Here is a 23,031-nt window from a genome sequence, read left to right on the forward strand (position 1 = left end):
GTGAACAGTAGCCTTGACTTACTTATGCCATTGGATCTCTTGCAGAGCAAAGGCCATCAACGACTCTTCTCCATCCATCACGGCTCTGGGCTTTCTTTTCCACCTCTCCCCAGCTGGTACCCTGCCTCTTCAACTCCGCCTCAGAGTCCCGCCTCCAGCTGTTTCTGGGCCTTCCTCTTTTCCGCTTTCCCTGTGGGTTCCATGTCAGGGCCTGTCGTGTGATGGTAGCTGCTGGTTTGCGCAGGGTGTGACCAATCCATCCCCACTTCCGTCTCCTGATCTGGCTCTCTACTGGCTCCTGGCTCCCTCTCTGCCACAGTTCCTTATTACTGATTTTATCTGGCCACCTGATTTTGAAGATGCGCCTCAGACAGATGTTGATGAAAGTCTGGATTTTCTGCAATGTTTTCTTTGTCATTCTCCATGTTTCTGAGCCATAGAGAAGGACACTTTTGACATTAGAGTTAAAGATGCGCACCTTCGTTGGAGTAACTATTTCCCTTGAGGCCCAGATGTTCTTCAGGATGATAAATGCTGCTCTGGCTTTGCCTACCCTAGCAGTGACATCACTGTCTGTGCCACCCTGCTTGTCAATGACGCTGCCAAGGTAGGTGAAGGAGTCAACTTCTCTGATGGGTCTGTCGTCTATGATGACAGGGGTGGTGTTCGGGGTGTTAATCCTCATCAGTTTGGTCTTTTCCTTGTTCATCCTGAGGCCTGCTGCAAGGGATGTGATTGAAAGCTGGGTGGTCTTGTCCTGCATGTGGTTATAGCTGTGTGACAGGTGTGCCAGGTCGTCAGCAAAATCAAGGTCATCAAGCTGTGACCAGAGGGTCCACTGTATGCCTTCCTTCTTGCCCGCTGTGATGGTCTTCATTATCCAGTCTATGACCAGGAGGAACAAGAAGGGTGACAGTAGACATCCCTGTCGCACTCCGGTCTTGACCTCGAAACTGTCTGACGTCTGGCCTGCATGTAAGACCCTGCAAGTCATTCCCTGGTAGGTGTTCTGGACCAGGGAGATGATCTTCTCAGGGACTCCGTAGTGCCTCATTAGTTTCCACAGTGTCTCTCTGTCCACGCTATCAAAGGCCTTTTCGTAATCTACGAAATTTATGAATAGGGAGGAGTTCCACTCTATAGATTGTTCCACTATGATGCGTAGTGTGGCAATCTGGTCGGCACAGGATCTGTTACACCTAAAACCTGCCTGCTGGTCTCGAAGTAGGGGATCAACTGCAGTTCTCATTCTCTCCAGTAACACTCTGTTCAGGACTTTGCCTGGTACTGAAAGAAGCATGATTCCCCTGTAGTTGTTGCAGCAGGTTAGGTCTCCTTTCTTTGGAATTTTGATAATAACTCCTTCCTTCCAGTTTTCCGGCACCCTCTCCTCCTCCCCAGTAGCCTGCTCAATCATAATTGAATGAATGGTAGTCATTGAATGTAAATTAATGTATTGTACAACAAACACTCCATTGTCTTTTACCCGCCTCAAATGCCCTCCTGCTGGTCAGAGAGATGCTACGATGCTAGGTTTGCGACTACTGTACGTCTGTATGTTGTAAACCTTGTGTCTTGTGAGCACTCATTTAGAACCAGTTGACTGAAAATATGAAAATATCCGAAGGTAACTCAATGTGTGTTTTTGTTTCTCTCTCTCTCTCTCTCTCTCTTTAATGAAGCCGCGTTCTATTCAAAGCCCCTCGTTAATTACAACTGCTCGTTTGTTTGATGAACTAAGGCAATTAAAGGGACTCATCAGAAGTCTAATTTAGGCTAACGAGGGTAGTTCCAGGAATGTAGCGAGAGATGTAAGTGGGAGATGAGGCCTTTTTGACCTTGCATGAAGCCCATTGGCTGGTTTGTAGACTGTTTACTGTTTACACTCTAATAGCTGTTTCGTTTCTCTCTCGTGAAAATGGTTTCATCATTAAAGCGAAGACACTCATGCATGGGTGGCAAGATATTGGAAAACAGAGTTCAAAGCAGAGGGGGCAGAGCTGGGGAGATGGAGAGGGATTTCCGACAGAAGAGGGGGAAATAAGGGCAGATAAAGAACAGGTGAGGAGAGAGTAGAAGGTAGAAGATGATAATGAAAAAGTGTTCAGGGGCATGAGAGCTTTAGAAGCAGATATGTCTGTTGACACAAAGGATAGAGAGGGTCAGTGAGAAGGTGCACCGTCCCTTACCTTTTTCCCCAAGCCGTCTCTCATCGCCTCCTCCTCTTCCTCCTCTCCCTCCCTCCTCCCTCTCCTCCTCCCGTCTCAGGAAGGACATCTGTGCAGGGATCAATAAGCCATGTGAGACCCTGGGCTTGTCTCACGTGGCGGGGATGTGTCAGCCCCACCGGAGCTGCAGCATCAGCGAGGACACGGGCCTGCCACTGGCCTTCACCGTCTCCCACGAGCTGGGACATAAGTAAGTGTCCACTCCCCCCCACTACTACACACACTCACACACACACACTCACAGACACACACACACACACACACACACACGGACATGCACACACACACGGACATGCACACACACGGACATGCACACCACACACACACACACACACACAAACACACGGACTCACTCACAGACTCACACACACACGGACATGCACACATACGCACACTCACACGGACACACACAGACATGCACACACACGGATATGCACACACACGGACATGCACACACACGGACATGCACACACACGGACATGCACACACACGGACATGCACACACACGGACATGCACACACACGGACATGCACACACACGGACATGCACACACACGGACATGCACACACACGGACATGCACACACACGGACATGCACACACACACGCACACACACAGACATGCACACACGGACATGCACATACCCATAGAGCCTATGTGGTTATCACAGATTTCTTCACACAATGCATCACTGTCATATTCAGCAAACTTAGGACCAATTCAGAGCAGAACAATTCAATCTAAACGAGAGAAGAAAAAGCAGATACTGTAAAAAGAATAATGCACCCCTCTGTGTTCAGGTCATTGCACATTTATTTATGTTTCTGAGAAAATTATCTTGAAGAATTAGTTAAGAATAAATTAAATGTTCTTGTCCAGTGCACTGAACACTGTACGTCACACCCACTTTGAACCAATAATTAATGTTTATTTCATCTACTGGCATGTGTGGTTGTACGGTTTGTTTTGGACAAGGACAAAGGAAAGGACAAATTGACACACACACACACGCATTGGGTTGTGACAGCTTTTCATCTTTTTTTGTTGACATGGCGTTCAGCCATTTTTCCAGTGACAAAGCTACAGTATCTTGTTTTCTCATGTTCAGTTTCATCTCTACCGTTTTGTTGTTTTACTCGAGTGGAAGTACTTATCTATCAACATAACACAGCTGATTCTAATCAGCACAGGTAGGAGAACTCATTAGTGGCATAAGGTGGTTGAGTGCTTTTTCTTACTGTGCTCAATATTTTCCTGTCTCATTCCACTTTATTGCACATAGCTTCTTTATGGATTGGAATGTTACCATTTCTTAAGCTGTGTGGTTTTATTGAGTTATTGAGTTATGAATGTCTTGTCTAAATGTCATGTGAATAACTGCAATTGTGAAGCCCAAAAAAAACGTGTTGAATACTAATTTCTCCCACTGCAGATATGTTTAAAGCTCTAATGCAATTCTTCTCAGAAGAAAGCAAATTCAAGTGAAATAATGCTACTGTTTTTGTTGTTATTCAGCAATTAATTAGCTACGGTTAGCTAATTAGCAATCGTGTTTTTCCAAGACCCACACTCTGACCCACGCTCTGACAACAACGATAGCTGCTTGTTTAAGATAGCGTGCGTGGGGGTGTTAATGGAGGGAGACAGCGAGGGAGGTAAACATGAAACATGAGACAGGAGGCTGTCACCACAGCCCTGACACAGAACAGGAAGAGGAGTTAGGCAAATAATAATAACTGAATTAGTCGAGACAGATGAATTTCGCTTGAACCAGAGAGGATGCAACGAAGAGGCGGGACAGTAAGCATTTTGTGATAACGGTGCTAACAGCTAATATCAGAGTGCATTGTGGTATAAACGGAAACAAGGTTCTCAATAGGCCAAAGTAAATCAAAGCATGGTCTTCCTTTTGTAAAGAGAGTTTTGTAAAGTGCTCGACAACTACCTAACCTTCTCAAATATATAATATAATAAATGATATCATGTTTTCTTTTTTAAAGGTTATTTTTTTCAGAGTGGGGCAGTCCCACTCACATTTTTTATTTTATTGGATAGAGATAGTGAAGGTAGACAGGAAAGTAAGGAGGAGAGGGCATGTCAGCAGGGCATGGGCCGGACTCGAACCCATGCCGACATGGGCCTATGTGTGCACTGTAGACCGCGGTGCTAGACCACTGGACCACCCCAGGCCACTTTATCATGTTTTCTAACTAACATGACATCTATTAAGTTGTTTCAACCTTTTAATGAGGAGAAACCTGAGTTGGAATGAATGGAGCGCACATGCTCACCAGTAGTCTAGAACTGTAGTGTGGAATGGTCGGCTGAATAGCAACTTTCACTAGTGGTGGGGTCAATGCTCTATGGGAAATGCTAACAGTGCCCTTTATAGGGGTAGTGGTGGCCTAGTGGACTGGTGATCAGAAGGTCATGAGTTCGTGGCCTGGGGTGGTCCAGTGGTCTAGCACCGTGATCTACAGTGCGCCCATGTCTGCATGGGTTCAAATCCAGCCCATGCCCTGCTGACATGTCCTCTCTCCTTACTTTCCTGTCTGTCTTCACTGTATCTGTCCAATAAAAGAAAAAATATGAGTGGGACACTCAGAAAAAATAACTTCATAATAATGAAGTCATGAAGTTCAAATCCCACCTGGGAACAACACCACCACTAGTGTGCCTTTGTGTAAGGCACTTAGCCCTCAGTCACTCCAGGGAGACTGTCCCTGTAATCTCTAATTGAAAGATGCTTTGGATAAAAGTGTCTGCTTTGGATAAAAGCGTCTGCGAAGTACTAAGTTGAACACAATTGGCACTTACTTTACCCACCATGCACTCCTCTGGAGTGGTCTATAAGTATCTAGTAATGTCACAGCAGGGTAGCGAAAAGACACTTTGTATTTGTATATCTACTGGGTGCAGCTGTTTTGTCCATGAAATTAATCCATGCCTAACACCTCCAGTTCTGTCAACAGCCTTACAGAATATTATACCCTTACAGAAAAGAGAGCTGTGATTATGTAATTTTGGCATCGCTATGGAAGTTATCTGTGAAATGAGATGAGTCATCTCACCGGGGAGTCTGTTGTTGTTGGCTTTTCTTTCTTTTGTTACGACAATAGACTTCAAATATGACTCCTCTCATTTGACGGCATATCTGCAAAATCTACTCTTGTTGGATATTGTTACCCCTACTGTTTACACCACTGAAAGTGAAATCAACTGAACTAGCGTTTTGTCCCTTCACGTCACTGCATGTAATATAGCTTAGCTACAAATTAGCCTCAAATTAGTCCGTTTGCTAGCAGCTGTCAGCCAGCCAACACTGAAGATACCATGTATAGAGTAGTCGAGAATTGTATTACTATTTATAGAAGGGAATTCACATTGAGATCTACATCTCTTTTCAAGTGAGCTCTAAATGCTATATGCAAGACCTAAACACATAGTAACTAAGTCATGGATGGAGATAATTCAATTTAAACTAGCACTGGCCCTTTACATTAGCGGGAAACAGGCCTTTCACAAACCAAATAGGCTTTCTTCAAATATGATTAGAAGACCGTCTGGCGCCCAGTGCTCTTAAATGCGTTCATCCCTTTTCCTTTCAGCTCTTATGAAGTCAAATTCATTGTAAGGCCTCCTGTAGTGTCAGACATTGACCCTAAACACATGGCTGTGTGGCCATTGGGGGTAAAAGGGTTCCGGTTCATCAAGGAATCATTAATTAACTCGTTAGAACACTCCCCACCTGGGGAACCGCGAAAGTAATTGTGTGTTCCGCGCCGAGCTGCCTATTGAGTGGCCGGGAGTGTGGCAGTCACGTTACAAGTCTTCCCCTCTGTGAACGACTTTCTGGCATTGATTTCACATTGATCTGGAGGTTAAGTCAGACCCAGGAGTGAGCTCCAGGGGTCTGGTGACACGATCAGCTTAGCAGAGTAGGCATTATCTCCACCGACCTCTCTTCTCTAGAAATGTTTATTTATACTCACTCTGCCCTCTCCCTGTATGTGTATGTGCATGCAGACATTTTGTGTGTATTGTATGTTTGTATTTATATTCTTGAGTGTATACTGTACTGTACATGTTGTGTGTGTATGTGTGTGTGTGTGTGTGTGTGTTTGGATATACAGTAAATGTATGTTGTGTATGCCGGGCCCACTCACTCTGCCCTCTCTCTCTCTCTGTGGGATGTGCTTCTATGCCGCAGCTTTGGGATTCAGCATGATGGCAACGGCAATGACTGTCAGCCGATTGGGAAAAGACCTTTCGTCATGTCTCCACAGCTCCTGTACGGCACGTCCACCCCCAGCTGGTCTCGCTGTAGCCGCCAGTACATCACACGCTTCCTAGAGTGAGTCTGTCCCACACACCCATGACACTACTCTCTTTGTCTGTCTGGGCTCTGGGGTTTTTCATTCTCTCTCCTCTCTCTCTCTCTCTCTCTCTCTCTCTCTCGTCACTGGTCATTCTCTCTCTCTCTCTCTCTCTCTCTCTCTCTCGTCACTTGTCATTCTCTCTCTCTCCCTCTCTAGTCCCGTCTCTCTAATTTCCTCACCACAGTTATCTTGTTTTTCTCTCTCCTGTCTTCTTCGTTCCCATGCTCCACATGCCTCATGGTAAGCCCTCGATAGCCCACAAATCCATAACACGGCTCTATTCCAAGAAGAAATTAATGAATATGCACTGGATATGAGCTGATTATGAAGTGCATGCTAATTGTTCCATTGGCAATCCATGCACGATGCTATTAAATGGGGCCAATTACCCAAATGAGACCATCTCATACTTAGCCAGAAGAGTACAGAGAATGAGGATGTACCTATGTGAATGATGCTTAGCGATAACAGAGGTTAGTTGCTTAACGTTTTGCAATAAAAGCGAAAGAATCTGTTTTCCATGTATCCCGCAGCCACAGAGATTGTCGAAAGGGTTAGGGTAGAGCGTTGAGCCATGTTGTTCTCCAGTTGCCAGATGCAGTGTGGGGACAGCTCTGAAATCCCCCCGCACACACAGTGATTCGAGCCACAACAGGCCTGCGTCGAATCTCCTGTCAAAGCTGTTCCAGTTCTGGAGCGAGAATTGCCATATGGAATCCATTAAGCATGGCGATATTGCTGCAGCTCATCTCCAGAGTTGGAGAGGGCTGAGGGGAGCTAAAGGCACCCTGGGGTGCCTTAACAGAAGGACTGGACTGTGTGTAGGTGTGTGTGTGTGTTGTGTGGTGTGTGGTGTGTGGTGTCTGAGTCTGTGTCTGTGTCTGTGGTGTGTGGTGTGTGGTGTCTGTGTCTGTGTCTGTCTGTGGTGTGTGGTGTGTGGTGTGCGGTGTGTGGTGTCTGTGTCTGTGTGTGTGTGTGTGTGTGTGTGTGTGTGTGTGTGTGTAACAGGATCCATGCCAGAGTGTAGTAAGTGATTTACTATCTTCACGCCTGCTGAGTAGTCAGAAGCCACCATGGCTCCCACCATTCCCCTCAACGTGATTGGTCCCTTCTGCTCTCTCACAGAGAGGCTACAGTTTTAGATTCTATACAGTATACCTTCTATAGACCCATTGTTTGGTAATAGTACCCTGGTGGAAAAGTACCAATATCATATTTCTCCTCCCTACAGAGCCCATTTGGAAGTTAGACCTACTCATGCAGTACTCCAAACTTCATAATAGTACAAAACACATGTTTTTTTCCGTTGCTCAACTTTTTGTGCTCTCAACTTTTCCCCCCGAATTTTAGCATTGGCATTTCTTCACTGCATTTACATCAAAATACCGACACAGGAAATGCCCTACATCTTCAACAACACATAAATATTCATGCATTACGTAATATGACAATATTTCTGACATGATGATGTGAAAATATTGATGTGAAATATTGAAGCTCTCTATTCAATCTTGCTTACTTGATAGGAGTTCCGATGACAGAATCCCAAGCATACAATATTCCTGCCTTGTATCTCAGCGAGAAATAATTTAATGATATCTTGTCAGATATCATATCTTGTACTGTACTTTAGATCATCAGTACACACTTGAATGATTGATATTCAAGAACATCAGTTACCTAACTCGTTCTCAGAGTCGGTTTACTCTTGTGGTTCCTCGGGTCTCCGACGAAACGTTTAGTTCCGGTGCACCTCACTGCTGGAACGATCTGCATAGAACCTTTCAGTTGTTTGTTCGGGGTACCGCTAGGGCAGTTCAATCCTTTAATGGAGGTCCTCTTTGCTGAAAAATGTGTTTGTTTTTCTTGACTGTGTTTTATTATGTTGTAATGTATGTGTATTATGTATTTTTGTAAACTGTGTGTATGCCGGGCTCCCTTGTAAAAGAAACCTTGGTCTCGATGAGACTCCTTGCTAAAATAACGGTAAGTTATATACAATAAAGGGGAATGACACAGGAAAGAAGTATTGAACACGCTAACTGAAATGTATTTAATACTTGGAGGAGAAGCCTTTGTTTCCAATGACTGCTTCAAGACACTTCCTATACGGAAAAAACTAATCTCTCATAGTGATCAGGTGGGATTCTGGCACCTTCTTCAACACAGACAGTCTTTAAATCTTGAAGATTCCGGGGGGGCCCGCTGTTGAATCTTGATCTTCAGTTCCTTCCACAAATTGTCTATTGAATTTAAGTCTTGCGATTGACTAGGCCAGTCCAACACCTTTATGTTCTTCCTCTTGAACCGTTGAGAGTCTCCTCTGCAGTATGCTTTGGATCGTTGTCCTGCTGGAAGATCCACCCGCGTCTCTCATCCTCATCATCCTGATGGATGCCGACAGAGTCTTCTCAAGAATGTCCCCGTACATGGCTCCATTCATCATCCCTTCGATCATTTGGATTCCACCAGTACCATATGAAGAAAAACAGCCCCATACCATGATACCTCTGAACTTCACTGTAGGTATGGTATTTTTAGGATCAGAGCCATTTCTCCTCCAACATGGCATGGCATGTCGTATTCTTGCTAAAGTTTGATTCTCCCAGTAAAGGCTTTTCCAAATGTTCTGTAGTAAACTTCAAACTAGCTTCTATATGTCGTATGTCGTATTCTTGCTAAAGTTTGATTCTCCCAGTAAAGGCTTTTCCAAATGTTCTGTAGTAAACTTCAAACAAGCTTCTATATGCCTTTTCTTCAGTAATGCATGTCGAGTGATGTTCCTTCCACTTGCGGATAATGGCCCCAATGGTGCTTATAGGAACTGCTTAACAAGCGTGTTGCGAAGGTCTTGGGAGAGCTCTTTGCCTCTACCCTATCATGAGATGTTTCTGGCATGAAAGCTTTGTGACAAGGTAATGATTTGCTTGCATTCAGAGGTGGGAAACTCTTTTTCAAAGAGTGAAAGTACTTATCCGCCAACATGCACTAACCCAGCTGATTCTAATTGGCACAGGTAGGAGAACTCAATTAGTTGCATAAGATGGATTAGTGTTTTTTTCTTACTTTGTTCAATGCTTTTTTCCTACGTCGTTCCACTTTTTTGCACATAGCATGAATACTTTATCAGGAACACGGTCATTCCACTTTATTGCATGAACACTTTATTAGGAACACTACACTCACCATAACGCTTTATTACATTTGCTCACAAAAAGGCCTACATTTTTCGTGGAATTGATTCCACAAGATGTTGGAAACATTCCTTAGAGATTCTGATCCATGATGATATGATTGCATCACACAATTCCTGCAGATTTTTCAGCTGCACTTTCAAGCTGTGAATATCCCGTTCTACCACATTCACATTTACATTGACATTTTGGGCATTTAGCAGACGCCTTATTCCAAAGCGACTTACAATTGATACATTTGACTTTGAAGTGAATCATCAATTCACCAGTCGTAGCAGGAGGAGTTAGATATATACTTCTTTTTTTTTTACACTGGAGAAACAGTACAAGTGAGGAAGTAGACGTTTTAGGAGACACAGTATAGGGGGAAGCAGGTGTCTCGGGAGACACAGTGCTGGGGGGGTAGTAGATGTCTCAGGAGGAGCAGTTAAGAGGTAACCTGAAGAGATGGGTCTTCAGTCTCCGACGGAAGATTGGGAGTGACTCAATTCAGCTCATTCCACCAGTGGGTTGACCATTGCCTGCAGGTAGGCAGGGTCAGTCCCTTTTGCTGCCTGGTAGGGTTAGGGTAAAATGATAAAAAATTCAGATTATTCTTATTCTGCATATTTGCACTACTGACCGTCAACCCACAGTTGGGTATGGATCATTAGTTTTCTATATGGTGGAGCTATATCATGTCTAATGAACTGCAGGTCGGGTGCAGGATTCATAAATAGCCGACCAGCACATCACCAGTACACAGGCTCCTGCTGTGCTTTTGAATTAACGTTATTTTAAGGGGAAGATAACGAATGGAATGAAAAGATGCAGCATCCGCACACTCCGCAAAACTCTGCCAAAATCAATGTTTTTTTGTTGCGCAAGCTTTTTCGGTTTTTCATAGACCTTCTTCAGGCATACCGGATCTATGAAAGACATGAAGCTTGCGCAATAAAAAAAGATGATTTTTCTTTCACAGTTTTGAGTGTTGCGGATGTTGCTTCTTTTCATTCTATGTGATACTCTCCAGCACCTCAGCTAAATCTGATGGCGGGCGAGAGTGGTATTTCCACTACGCGGAAGATGACAACACATGCTCATCAAATGTGGATGAGCGGTGTGAGCTGGGAGAATAGAACACCAATCTGTGGTGCCAGACTGCATATGAATGCGGAAGACATCACAAGAATGTCAGAAGTAATACGATTTATAATAGTAAGTATAAAAATGCTGCCATTAACAGAAAGTGATGTTTTACATTGACAGCGGAAATACTTGGAAGGAAATAGGTTTCGAAAGTGATATGTTAGAAGAGTGGCTTATCCTATCCTGTATCTTGGGGTACATTTACATTCCATCTAAGGCAGACACCTTTATCAAAAGCAACTTGCAACAAATACATTTGGCTAAGGAAGTGAATCTATCCACCAGGCGTAGCAGGAAAGAGTCATCTATGCTTGGGCCTGTCGGTGGTTAGAAGAAGGGGTTACAGTAGTAACACTGTCATTACTCATGTAACAACATAGCGCACCACACAATATACATCTCTTGTATAGTGTCAACATAGACACAACAGCGATAGGAGTCTGCATTCCATAAATGTTTATGAAACCGTTCTCCAGTGAGTTCATATGTGTTCATAAACAGGACAGAGATGAACTTTCAACAATCCTATGGGCACAGTTACAGCCACTATAGTTATACTAGTAGTGAAATGGACAGACATATTCCCATAGAAGACATTTTACAGAATTCATACTGTTAAAATGTTTTAACAAAATATTGTAACGATCCTGTATGAGGCCCGTTAACAGCTCCACCAAGGGAGTTAACTCTCTTGGTGTTGTGGTTAGCGCGGCCGTCGGTTATGCGGGAGATCGGGGTTCGACCCCCGCATGGGGCGAGTTACACTACCAGTTCCCGTTCGCTACACTGGTGTCAGAAAGTTGGGATGGAAGGAAGGCCATCGGAGAGCCGTGTCCACGTGAGGGACTTGACATAGTGAAGCGTGAGGGCACGCTCTCCCGAACGGTGAGGATAGTGTAACGATCCTGTATGAGGCCCGTTAACAGCTCCACCAAGGGAGTTAACTCTCTTGGTGTTGTGGTTAGCGCGGCCGTCGGTTATGCGGGAGATCGGGGTTCGACCCCCGCATGGGGCGAGTTACACTACCAGTTCCCGTTCGCTACAATATGTTAAAAATCCTCTACAGGGAGCCGTCAGAAAGTACTTTGTTTGAGTTTGTTGGACTGACCACCGGTTAAAGCTGAACATCCCTATCAGGATTTTTTCAAACAGCTAATATATACAGTATATAACCATTGTGAAACATGGAAGCTGGCAGTGTATGTTTTGTTGTACGATTAACTAGCGTTTAATTAGTCTTTAAGTTCGCTATCTTTAGTCTCTTAAGTTGGCTTATTGATTTTCAAGTTTTGACATGAGAAATGGTTACCAGAACCAAATGTTGGTGAACCTGAAAAGAGTACCAGTACGTACACCGGGGCGCATAAGTGGCGTAGTGTAGAGGGATTTTGGTGGCGCCAGCCTTGATTTCAATGTATGTAACTATTTGCAGTTTGGCAGACATCCTAAATAAGTCACATCCTCATCATTTGTCAATTCCTTTGCGATTGTAATGTGCCTGAGGAAAGCCCACCCTGGCCATTCCTTTGCGATTGTATTGTATGTCACACCTTGTCCTTTGTTGGGAATGATATTTAAGGAGAGGGACAACAAGATATTCTTTGGGTTTTGGGTTAGGCCCGTCGCGGGCTCCATTCTCCTTTGTTTTCCTTGACGTGTGTTAAAACATAATGGTTAAAACTTACAGTCATATGTTGCTTTGAAACTGTTAAATGGGTTATTTTGTTAATGCTCTACTCTCATTTTCTGTTAAAACAGCACAACATAATCGTGACCAGGTTATCACAGAGTTGACCATCAATGTCTAATGTTCACATGCGTTGTTAATGAGATGTAGAGAGAGTCTTCAGCTTCAGCTATTGTTCTGAGCGTAAACTCCTAGCAAGCCAATATATCTTAATCTGAGGGCATAGTGAAATAGCATTTGGGGTATTCGATCATGTCCATGAATGTTGTAGTAATCGTTGGGAATAAATGTATGTCTTGTGTTTGACCAGTCATCTATTCTTCAGTGTTTTATCTTAGCACACTAAGGCGCATGCCATTGCAAGGTGCCCAGGTTTGATTCCGGCTATTGACATATCGTACATGTCACCCCCCTTCTCTCTCATCCATACTTCCTGTCAATCTCTACTGTCGATAGCCCAATAAAGCAGAAATGCCCTAAAACACACACACACACACACACACACACACACACACACACAAACACATCTCTTCCTACCTTTAGTTTTTACCTTTACTTACTATAATGACGAAATGCAGGATTTGTTCACAAAAAATATTGTTCTCACATAATTAATAGTTTGACATTGTAAATTATAGGTTTTAGTTGTTTTAGTCAAGTGTGGTATTCCACAAACAATTGCTTCGTAATTGCATAACAAACCTAGTGAAATAAGGAACTCTACAAGCACTGTTCCACACACACACACACATGCGCGCACCGCACACACTGCCTCACACTTCCTCTGACCCTTCATTAATAACACAATCTGCTCAACTCCAGATACCGTGTCATTACCAAATTACCGTAACAGCATGGTAATTGAATGCTGTTACTAGAGTACTTGTATAGCGTCACTATACAGATAGAGGGGACACTTAAAAGGGATACCATATGTTGTTATACATGCTAGGAGCCAATCATCACTCTGCGGTCCAGAGCCAGTGTCTCTGCATCTACATATGTTCATCTGTGTGGCTGTTCATTGTACCCCCACTCTGGCTCTGCTTCTGAATGAGAGCTCTCTCCTTCCAGCTGTTACCACCCAGCAGCCCCCCCCCGCCCCCCCTAAAGCTTTTGGCTCTTCTCAGACTGTCTTTCTCTCACTCCCTTCTTTCTCATGGCTTGCCTCTCTCTCTCTCCCCTCTCTTTCTCACCATCTATCAGATGATCTCATCCCTCCTTTTCCTCCTCTCCTTCCTGGGAAACACTTTCTGACGGTATCCCCCAAATGGTTGAGCCGCTCTGTCGTTTTCGCCACCTCTCTACACTGTATTTAGAGCAACAGGGTTATCCTAACTAACCCGAACCCTGTCCCTAACCATAAACGTGATCCTCGCCGTAGTGCAGTCTAACAATGAGTAACAACACAGTAAATGCTAATGCTAATGTGAATAACTGTGAAGTGTGACCAAACTCTATCTCTCTCTCTCTCTCTCTCCCCCCCCCCGGGGCTCAATCCTCGTCCTATGTTCAGATGTCGGTGTTAGTCTGGAATGTTTGAGGTCAGGTAGTTGAGCTGTTCAGATGGTTATCATGTTAGATGTGTTGTGCACAGACAGAGCCACTCTTCATTGTCTAGACCAGAGCTTTTTTGAAAGGGAGGAGGGGGGTGAGTGTTGCAAAAAAAAGAAAGCCTCAAAGCTTTTCATGTGTGTAATTGCATTGAAAAGGAATCTAGGAAATTGCAGGGAGGGCAGGACAATTAGTGTATCCTGCTTGATTGTGAGTCGGTGTACCTTAAAAGAGACCGTTCAAGCTGTCGGTGAAAATACCACCACACAGTGCATGGATTGTTTGCAACGAGTATTTGGAAAGTTGGATGAAGGTTTCCACTGGTATTGCATTGGTTAAGACTAACAGGTCTGCTGCATTCTCTATGTAGTGCCTCTCTAATAATCTGTGTTTGAAAAAAACATTGTCATAACCAACTATTTTTGACACATCATAATAACAAAATCCTTTTTGAGCTAACTCTAAGATGACAAGATTGTGAGATTTTGCCTTGACCAGCATAACGTTTTCCCTGGAAAGCTTTCATCTGAAGCGCTGGTGTCCCTCTGGACCCCTTGTCAGTGGACCCCATGCAGTCCTAGAGCCAGTCATGGAGAACATTTTAATTGCTGTTGCATAGTGGTCGAAATTATATCACCCCATGTGCCTTTATTATTAAATAACAGTTAGCTTCTATGTTAGCAAAATGACTAAGCAGGAAGTCTATGTAGGTCAGACAGCTGTTAACACGTTTAGACTAAAAGAGACCTCGACCTCTTTCAGAAGACAACCCACCTGAGAGTGAAATAGGGACGAACCCGTTCAAATCAAAGTTAGCATGTATGAATCCGATTAAAAAGAAGGAAATATGAGTGGTGGATAACTAGCCTAATCGTTGTCAACTAGCCTAATCATTGCACACTGTACATGAATTACTAATGCTAGCGCATGCTATTCACATGGTTAGCTATCTGTCAAGTGTTTAAAAGGCCCAATGGTTACATGTAACTAACTCTTACAGAGACCCAGACACTTGTTCCACTCTGAGAGAACCCTGCCTGTCCTACGTATGAGATGTGTTGTTTCCCTTGCAGCTGTCAGTGTGGCTGAGCATGTTGGCTATTATATTATTTCTCCAGATCTTCTCAGCATCAATGTTACCTTTTGACATTGTAGACTGGGTCGGATTTCAGGTAGCCCCAATCTCTAAGCCCTCTCCTTTGCGCAAAGTGAATTACAGATGACAGATGACAGAGTTTGTCAACGTGAGATTAAGGTTAAGCAAATCACTTCCCTTTGAACTCATTCGATCCAGGAAGTTCACTGAAAAGCATTTCATGTATTGGAGAAGTCTTCCCAATCGCAATACCCTATTGATGGTAGGGAAATGTGTCATTTGTGTCAACATTTTAATATGTTGTTGTCACTGTAAAGCAGCTATTCCAGTGGATAACATCTCAGTCCCAGTTTGAAAGCCCATTTCTCACAAAGTAACCGTTGGCAGAATAACCATTACCACTGTCAAAATCCATCATGGTGAGTAATTGGTTTCCTTGCTATCATGACAGCATTGTGAAGCACTTTGCGATGCATTATTAGTCTCTATAATAAGTCAACTCTATGAATTGATCTAACAACTGTCGTCAAGGTAATGATGGAGTATTCCTGAAAAGTTAGGTGGGCGCAACTTTACAGTGCAAGCCATGTTAATAATACTGTGATACAACAGCTGGTGCATGCCAGGTGAAGATAACACACATACAATGGAGTTAGGAATGAATGAATGAATTGATCTGTGAATGTTAGTGCTACTTTATGTAGCACTCTGATGCCTGGGCTGAGGGCTGAGGTGTCAGATAAGAGCACAGTTTTGTTCAGAAGACTGCTGTGATCATATGGCATACGGTTTCAGTGCCAAGCGATGCGAAGAAATCCTTGTACATGTTTCTGCCGTTAGAAGTGGGGTGATTGTGAATGTGATGGATGGTTTCTGACACGCATACAGTAGGCTTTACATTTACGTTGTTTGGCATTTAGCAGACGCCTTATTCCAAAGCGACTTACAATCAATACATTTGACTAAGCAAGTGAATCATCAATCCACCAGGCGTGGCAGGAAGAGTAATCTAGCTCAGGCCCCGGGCCATTGGCAGTCTCTGTGATAGAAGGAAAACATTTTTTTTCATGTATATATAGACACTGGAGAAACAGTGAACAGAGAAACAGTACAAGGGGTACAAGTCTTAGGGGACACAGTAAAGGGGAAAAGCGGGTGTCTCAGAAGATGCTGGGGGGTAGTAGATGTCTCTAGTGTCTAGATGTCTCAGGAGGAGCAGTTAAGGTGAACTCTTTGTCTTGGTCTTGTCTTGGAAAACACAAAACAGGCTGGATGGCGTAACACTCAGCAAGAACCCACTCATATTCTTTCAATGCATATTTTAGATCTAAATAGGTTTTTAGATCATATAGGCTTACATAAACTCATGCCGACAAGTCCACAGCTGTTCCTTTTGAATTCACTGGTTGATTGGTTCACTCCTGGCTGTCCTTTGTTGAAGGAACTGTGTCACGCCAAGTTAAGATAACCAAATTCCAAAGTCTTATGTTTGGGAAACCAAACCAGCCTCATGTTGGCTACGTGAAGCGCTTCAAGCTAATTAGATTTCCAACTGTTTCAAGGGGAACATTTTGTTGATAGGATGTGTGCAGCGCACATAACGGTAATTAGTGGGCTCGCTTCAGTAGCAGTGAGGCAGCAACTGTACACGGCTTGGCATGCAACACTACAAGCCGGGCACTCTCTTTGATTCTTCCACACGCAAACTAGATCTTCTCAAACACGTGTCAAAACTAGGGCTGGGTTCAAAAAATCGATTTCCCGATTCTGAATCGATCTTCATTAAATGAGCGATTTATCGATTCATAAATCCCGAGATCGATCTTTTTTTTTTTTTTCTTTTTTTTTTTTTCTTTCTCTCAGCTTCAACCCGCAACGAGATCTCGTGGCCAGATCTCGCGCTACAAGAATGTATCTCACGCAACGTGAGGTCTCAACACTCAAATCTAAAAACATGGCGATGGCAGGGACACTCAAGTCACCACCAGGCTTAAAGTCAGATGTCTGGGTGCATTTTGGATTTTAAAAATGTGACGATAGAGATGAGCTGGACAAAAGCAAAGTCATATGTAAATAAAAAGTACATTCATGTAACTGCTTTGGCGTCAATTCATTGATATGTTTAACAATGCTACATGTTATAGGGTTCCTTGAACCATTTATAGCATTAGTTCGGAGAATCTCTTTCATATTCAAGCAAAAAATGTATATTGTAACTAGATCGAATCGGAATCGAATCGAATCGAATCGTGAATCGAATCGAATCTGGAGCTGTGAATCGGAATCGAATCGTTTTGGGAAATCAGTGGCGATACCCAGCCCTAGTCAAAACACAGACTCGGTTTAACGAATCAAAGCCCTTATGTTTGTAGCAAGTGGGATACATTGTTACCAGGGTAGTGGGTAGTAGTTATACTCTGTCTGTTACCGAAACATAAAGTTTACCACAATTTAGCTGTTAACAGGCTGGTGATGTCGCAAGTGACCCATTGGATTAGCTAATGAAAGCAGCGGAGAGGCACAGCTGTGTCGCAAACAGGTTTTTTCCTGTTTGCTGTTGTAGAATGTTGACCTCATCTTCTCATCCAGCGTTGCCTTTTAACTTGCGCCATGTCAGTGTTCAGGGAATTTAGCCTCCTATAACTCAACTCCTGGCCAAGCTAGAGTTTTAGGCTACTCCCTTCACCCTGTCCAACATGAAAGTGGAGAATTATGCGTACTGATACAAAATTAATTCCTTATTATTAAAGGGTTGCCAGGAATTCAAAACCTCCCGCAGGGAAGTCGAATCCCATTAGTCAAACTGAAGGACTTACCTCTAGTTTTAGAAGGTGCCATAAGTCGGTGCCACCATGAAATCGACCCAAATTACATATACAACAAGCATATACCTTACTGATGTAAATAAAAACATACATATATATATATAGCTTCCTCAAGGAACAACATTGTATTATGTCGTTTTTTTGTTGCAATTGCAGAAGCTCCATGAAATGCCAGTGAAAGTGAGCAGTGGACAGGCAGATCAAGAGATGTTCTATCTGAAGATGGAATGACGAAAGGGAGGCAACATGCAGGACATAAAAGACACATCCTATTCTTGGAAACTTTTGAACATTTTCTTCGGATTGCTGCCAAGCATGCATTCATCATACCTTCATTCGCAACCCCTCTTTCACATCCACAGTCTAGGTGAGAGGAGAGCATCATACATTGATGCATACAGACAGACAGATGAATCCATTACATGGTTGACAAGTATCTGAGCAGCTTTCATCTTAAAACAGGATCGATGACACGTGTGTGTGTGTGTGTGTGTGTGTGTGTGTGTGTGTGTGTGTGCGTGTGTGTGTGTGTGTGTGTGTGCGCGTGTGTGTGTGTGTGTCTCCATGTCCCACAGTGCAGCTCTCTCGCCACTATCACTTACCACCCTGTCAGCTCTGCAACATAGAGGCCTTTTCATTTCTGTCCCTGTCATGCCAGTCCCACTGGTATTAAGATAATTCACATTCCGTCTGGACAAACGCTAGAATAAACGGTATGTCTGTTTATGTGTGCACACATACTGTATGTATGGTATGTGAATGGACAGTGCGGGCACTGTCCAATGCATTAGTGTGTGTGTGTGTGTGTGTGTGTGTCTCTCTCTCTCTCTGACCACCCTGGGGTTGTACCCTACAGTCTGGCCCCCTCCTACCTTGCCGACCTCGTCCCCCTCCACACCCCCTCCCGTTGCCTCAGGTTTGACGACCATACCACCCTCAAGACCACCAGGACCAAGCTCCGGACCCGGGGTGATAGGGCCTTTTCAGCCGCAGCCCCGTCCCTCTGGAACGCCCTCCCCAACATTTAAACAGGCCCTCAAAACCCACCTCTTCAAGCTCGCCTTCACCGGTTAACCCTCTCCCCCTCCCCTTCCCATGTGTCCACAGCACTACCTTAATTAGGCCCCTATACTTTATTTTATAAAAAAAAAAAATATATATATTATTACTACTCGATCTTTTCAGTTTGTAAAGCGTCTTTGAGTGTCTAGAAAGGCGCTATGTAAGTCTAATGTGTTATTCATCTTCTTCTTCTTCTTCTTCTTACAGTCGAGGCTGGGGCTGGTGTCTGGATGACCCCCCCGTCAGAGAACCAGTGACCCTGAGAGCCGTGGCCCCCGGGGTGCTCTACAGCGCCGCCCACCAGTGTCGACTCCAGTACGGCTCCGGATCGCTGCTCTGTGACGACGTGGACGTAAGACCGCCTGCTTTGACCTTGTCTCACACACACGTACAGAAGCACACATACAATACACACATTCACATACACACATGTATGCACGCACACACACACACACACACACGCATACGCATACGCATATGCATACCCAAGCTGGCAAATGCCTCTCACAGTTAAACCTCTTGAAGTGATCGTTAAGCCCAAGTCGGCTCTGTGACGACGTGGATGTAAGACCGCCTTCTTTGACCTTGTCTCACACACACGTACAGACGCACACATACAATACACACACACACACACACACACACACACATACACACACACACACATACACATACGCATATTCATCCCCAAGCTGGCCAATGCCTCTCACAGTTAAACCTCTTGAAGTGATGGTTAAGCCCAAGTCTTGGATCGCCAGAGGGGATGTAGAATAGTCAGTGGACAGGTTTGATTTAAATCCCATACAACACAGGGTGAGTCAGAGGCTCCTTGCTAGCCTTGCTGTTGAATGTTAAGCGCACAATGAGTTTATGTTGGATACCCTTACACACGTTTTGGCCACTAACAAAGGCACCTTGCTAGACAAATTACCTGGGAATCCATTACACAAATATTATACATTATACAAATACAGGGTTCCCACGGGTCCTTGAAATCCTTGAAATCAAGGTCTTAAAGGTTTTCGAAAATAGACATGGGTCATTAAAAGTGCTTGAATTCCCCTCTCTCTCTCTCTCTCTCTCTAAAAAATTATAATATATATACAGTATATATATATAAAAAACTTAGCTCGTCAACTAGTATACAAGTCTCTGCATTGCTTAACTTAACACATATTTCACAATATATTGTTTTGCTGTGCTGTGGTAGAGAAGGCAAGAGACCATCTAGTGTTCACACATTCAAGGCTCTCTTTTTAATAGTTGTCTGTGAGCGGATAGTTCCTATGATATAAATTCTCATCTAGATCTGTCTCCAACTATGCCGTGTTGGGTCCTTGAATTTGAGGGAATTGAGTCTTGAAAGTCCTTGAAAGGTGCTTGAATTTGATGTTTCAGAAGGTGTGGGAACCAACCAGTTAAGAGATCTCATACTCACTTGCTGTAAGTCTAGAGTAAGCCATCACATTTTCAGACCAGTTTACTAATCAGCCTGTCTTCAAACCCATATACATTCTTGGAATGAAAAGAGCGTTCTTCATTAATTATTTAGATTTTATTTAATAAATATAGAGCAGGTTATAAATGGAGTAATAGGATAAAAAGCTTAAAACCAGGAGCAACACATATGCAAGCAATTCTAGGATGCATAGCATCAGCATGAATTCATAAAACGATAGGGTTAGAAAAACCTCACCTGGGGGCTTGTCATGGTTTGACGTGACAGCTTCTCAATCCCTGTAGAATCCACATTCATTTTGAATTGTTCTTATTTAAATAAAAAAATAAAAAATGTACATACTTTCAAAACAACCTCTAGAGTCCTCATGAAGTATGTTTGTTTGATATTGTGTGCTACAGAAAATGTCTGCTTGCTCAACGTCAGACTTGCAAGCTCTCAAGTTAATTAAACTTATTCTAAACTTATTTTGCCTCCAACACTGTGTGCGCTCGATATCGTTTATGCTCGCTCGATGAGCAAACTTCTTGCTCGACGGCGCCATCTAGCTTGTGCTCGTACATTTGCCGCTAATCTAACACCCTACTATTCCCCTGGTTTCCTCTTCCCCTCTTAAGCCGAGTACACACTAGACGATTTTAACCCCGATTTAGCTGTCGCCGACCAGTTTCTTGCGGTCGGAGACAAAATCCTCCCGTCGTTGCAAACTCGGGGACGCGCCGTCTCCGACGCTCGTTTAATGTGACAGACTCAGAGACGCAACCGTAGGGCCGCCGATCCCGTCGGAGGGCCGTCGCAGGGCTCCCGATTTTTTCAAACATGTTTCATTTTATCGGCGCACAATCTGCTAGTCTGAGATGGGCAACGACCCGTGTGGACAGCACAGCCAATGAGAGGTCGAGGAAATGCAGCGCGGAGGAGGCGCTTTTTTTGACAGCTGTCAATGTCTCGTCATCATGTGCTAATATCGCGACACTACAGCTTGGCGAATCGTCCCGACCTAGTGAAGAATCTTGTAGTCTGTGAGCCCCCGTCGTTGCCACATCCTGTAGTCTGCGCGCCGCTGCGACGCGGACACCAGCACGACGGTCGTTTAGTGTGAGAGGCTCAGCGATGTTACAACTTGAAAAGTAATCTAGTCTGTAGCCGCCTTTACCTACAAACACACACAGCTCTGTAAGCATGGCCTGACTACACACCTGTCCTGGGTCAGGACCTAACGAGGTGTGTGCTCGATTAATTACCTCCTAGAATTCCCTCCTGAATTACACACCCAATTGTATCTAATCTAATAGACTGGAAAAGATGCAAATGATAAAATAAGCTTTGGATATGGCAAAAATATGTAATGAAATAGGTTATGAAAGCAAAAAGACACACAATTCATAAAACATCTGGGAAATGGTTAAAAGAAAATGTGTGCGTCTTTGCTCACACACACACTCCTCCTCTCCTCTTATTAAACACACACACACACACACACACACAAACAGTAAAAACACATACTTGGCAGAATTGGGTTGATCATCTGCGCAGAGTAGCCTACTCACTATTGAAGGGCAACAAATTGCCAAATTCAAAGGGAAGATGTATAAAACAAGACACAAGCCGACACACACCAGATGTCAAGTGGAGGGCTTTGAGGCACGGATCGAACACGTGAGTGCATGTTGTTCCTTTGTGGATCGCTGCTGTACGCAGTTTTCCAGCTTAGATAGGGTTTACATTCCTCATAACGGGAGAGAGCCACGGCTCTGTTTTAAAGCAGTGAATGCTTAGCAGAGGTTTACATAGAGCTTTCCGGCATCTTACCCTGATACAATGTCAACAGAGTAACCGCTTATGATAACTCCTCTGTAATTTGCAGGATTTCGATTTGATTCCTAGTTTTATCAAATGAAAGAAATTAAGTTGAATGAATGCAGTTCATTTATTGATTTCAATATTTCCTACGGTATATTTACCCATTAGATAAGAATGTAATCTAATGAGTGGCCCGGCGGTGGTCCAGTGGTCTAGCACCGCGGTCTACAGTGCACACATATGCCCATGTCGGCATGGGTTCGAATCCGGCCCATGCCCTGCTGACATGCCCTCTCTCCCTTCTTCTCCTACTTTCCTGTCTGTTTTCACTGCATCTGTCAAATAAAAATAAAAGTATGAGTGGGACTGCCCCACTCAGAAAAAAAGAAAAGAAAAAGTAATCTAATGAGAGATGATTGCCGTACTCGTCATTGACCTGCTATTCATACAGTACAGACAACATTATTTATAATTAATGGGTTGCCAGGATTTCAAAACCTCCCGCAAGGATACCAAACCGAAGGACTTATCTCTAGTTTGAGGTCATGTTCTCACGTGAAAGTCCCAATCATGACCAGGAGCAAGTGGATGAGATTGCAACATTGTTGCATAAATTA

General features: G+C 43.8%; 1 protein-coding gene across 1 annotated transcript in view; it reads left to right on the plus strand.

Annotated features, from left to right (window-relative positions):
• adamts7 (a disintegrin-like and metallopeptidase (reprolysin type) with thrombospondin type 1 motif, 7) overlaps positions 1-23,031 on the plus strand; it is a gene marked incomplete at both ends in the record, with an annotated part of 111,573 nt that overhangs the window by 25,337 nt on the left and 63,205 nt on the right. Inside the window, 3 exons of the mRNA XM_080531884.1 lie at positions 2,269-2,418; positions 6,438-6,581; positions 19,360-19,504. Coding sequence (XP_080388010.1) covers positions 2,269-2,418; positions 6,438-6,581; positions 19,360-19,504 — 439 coding nt within the window. The remainder of the gene's footprint in view (positions 1-2,268; positions 2,419-6,437; positions 6,582-19,359; positions 19,505-23,031) is intronic.

Source organism: Nansenia antarctica (assembly GCF_963989245.1).
Source record: "Nansenia antarctica genome assembly, chromosome: 5".
Taxonomy (NCBI): domain Eukaryota; kingdom Metazoa; phylum Chordata; class Actinopteri; order Argentiniformes; family Microstomatidae; genus Nansenia; species Nansenia antarctica.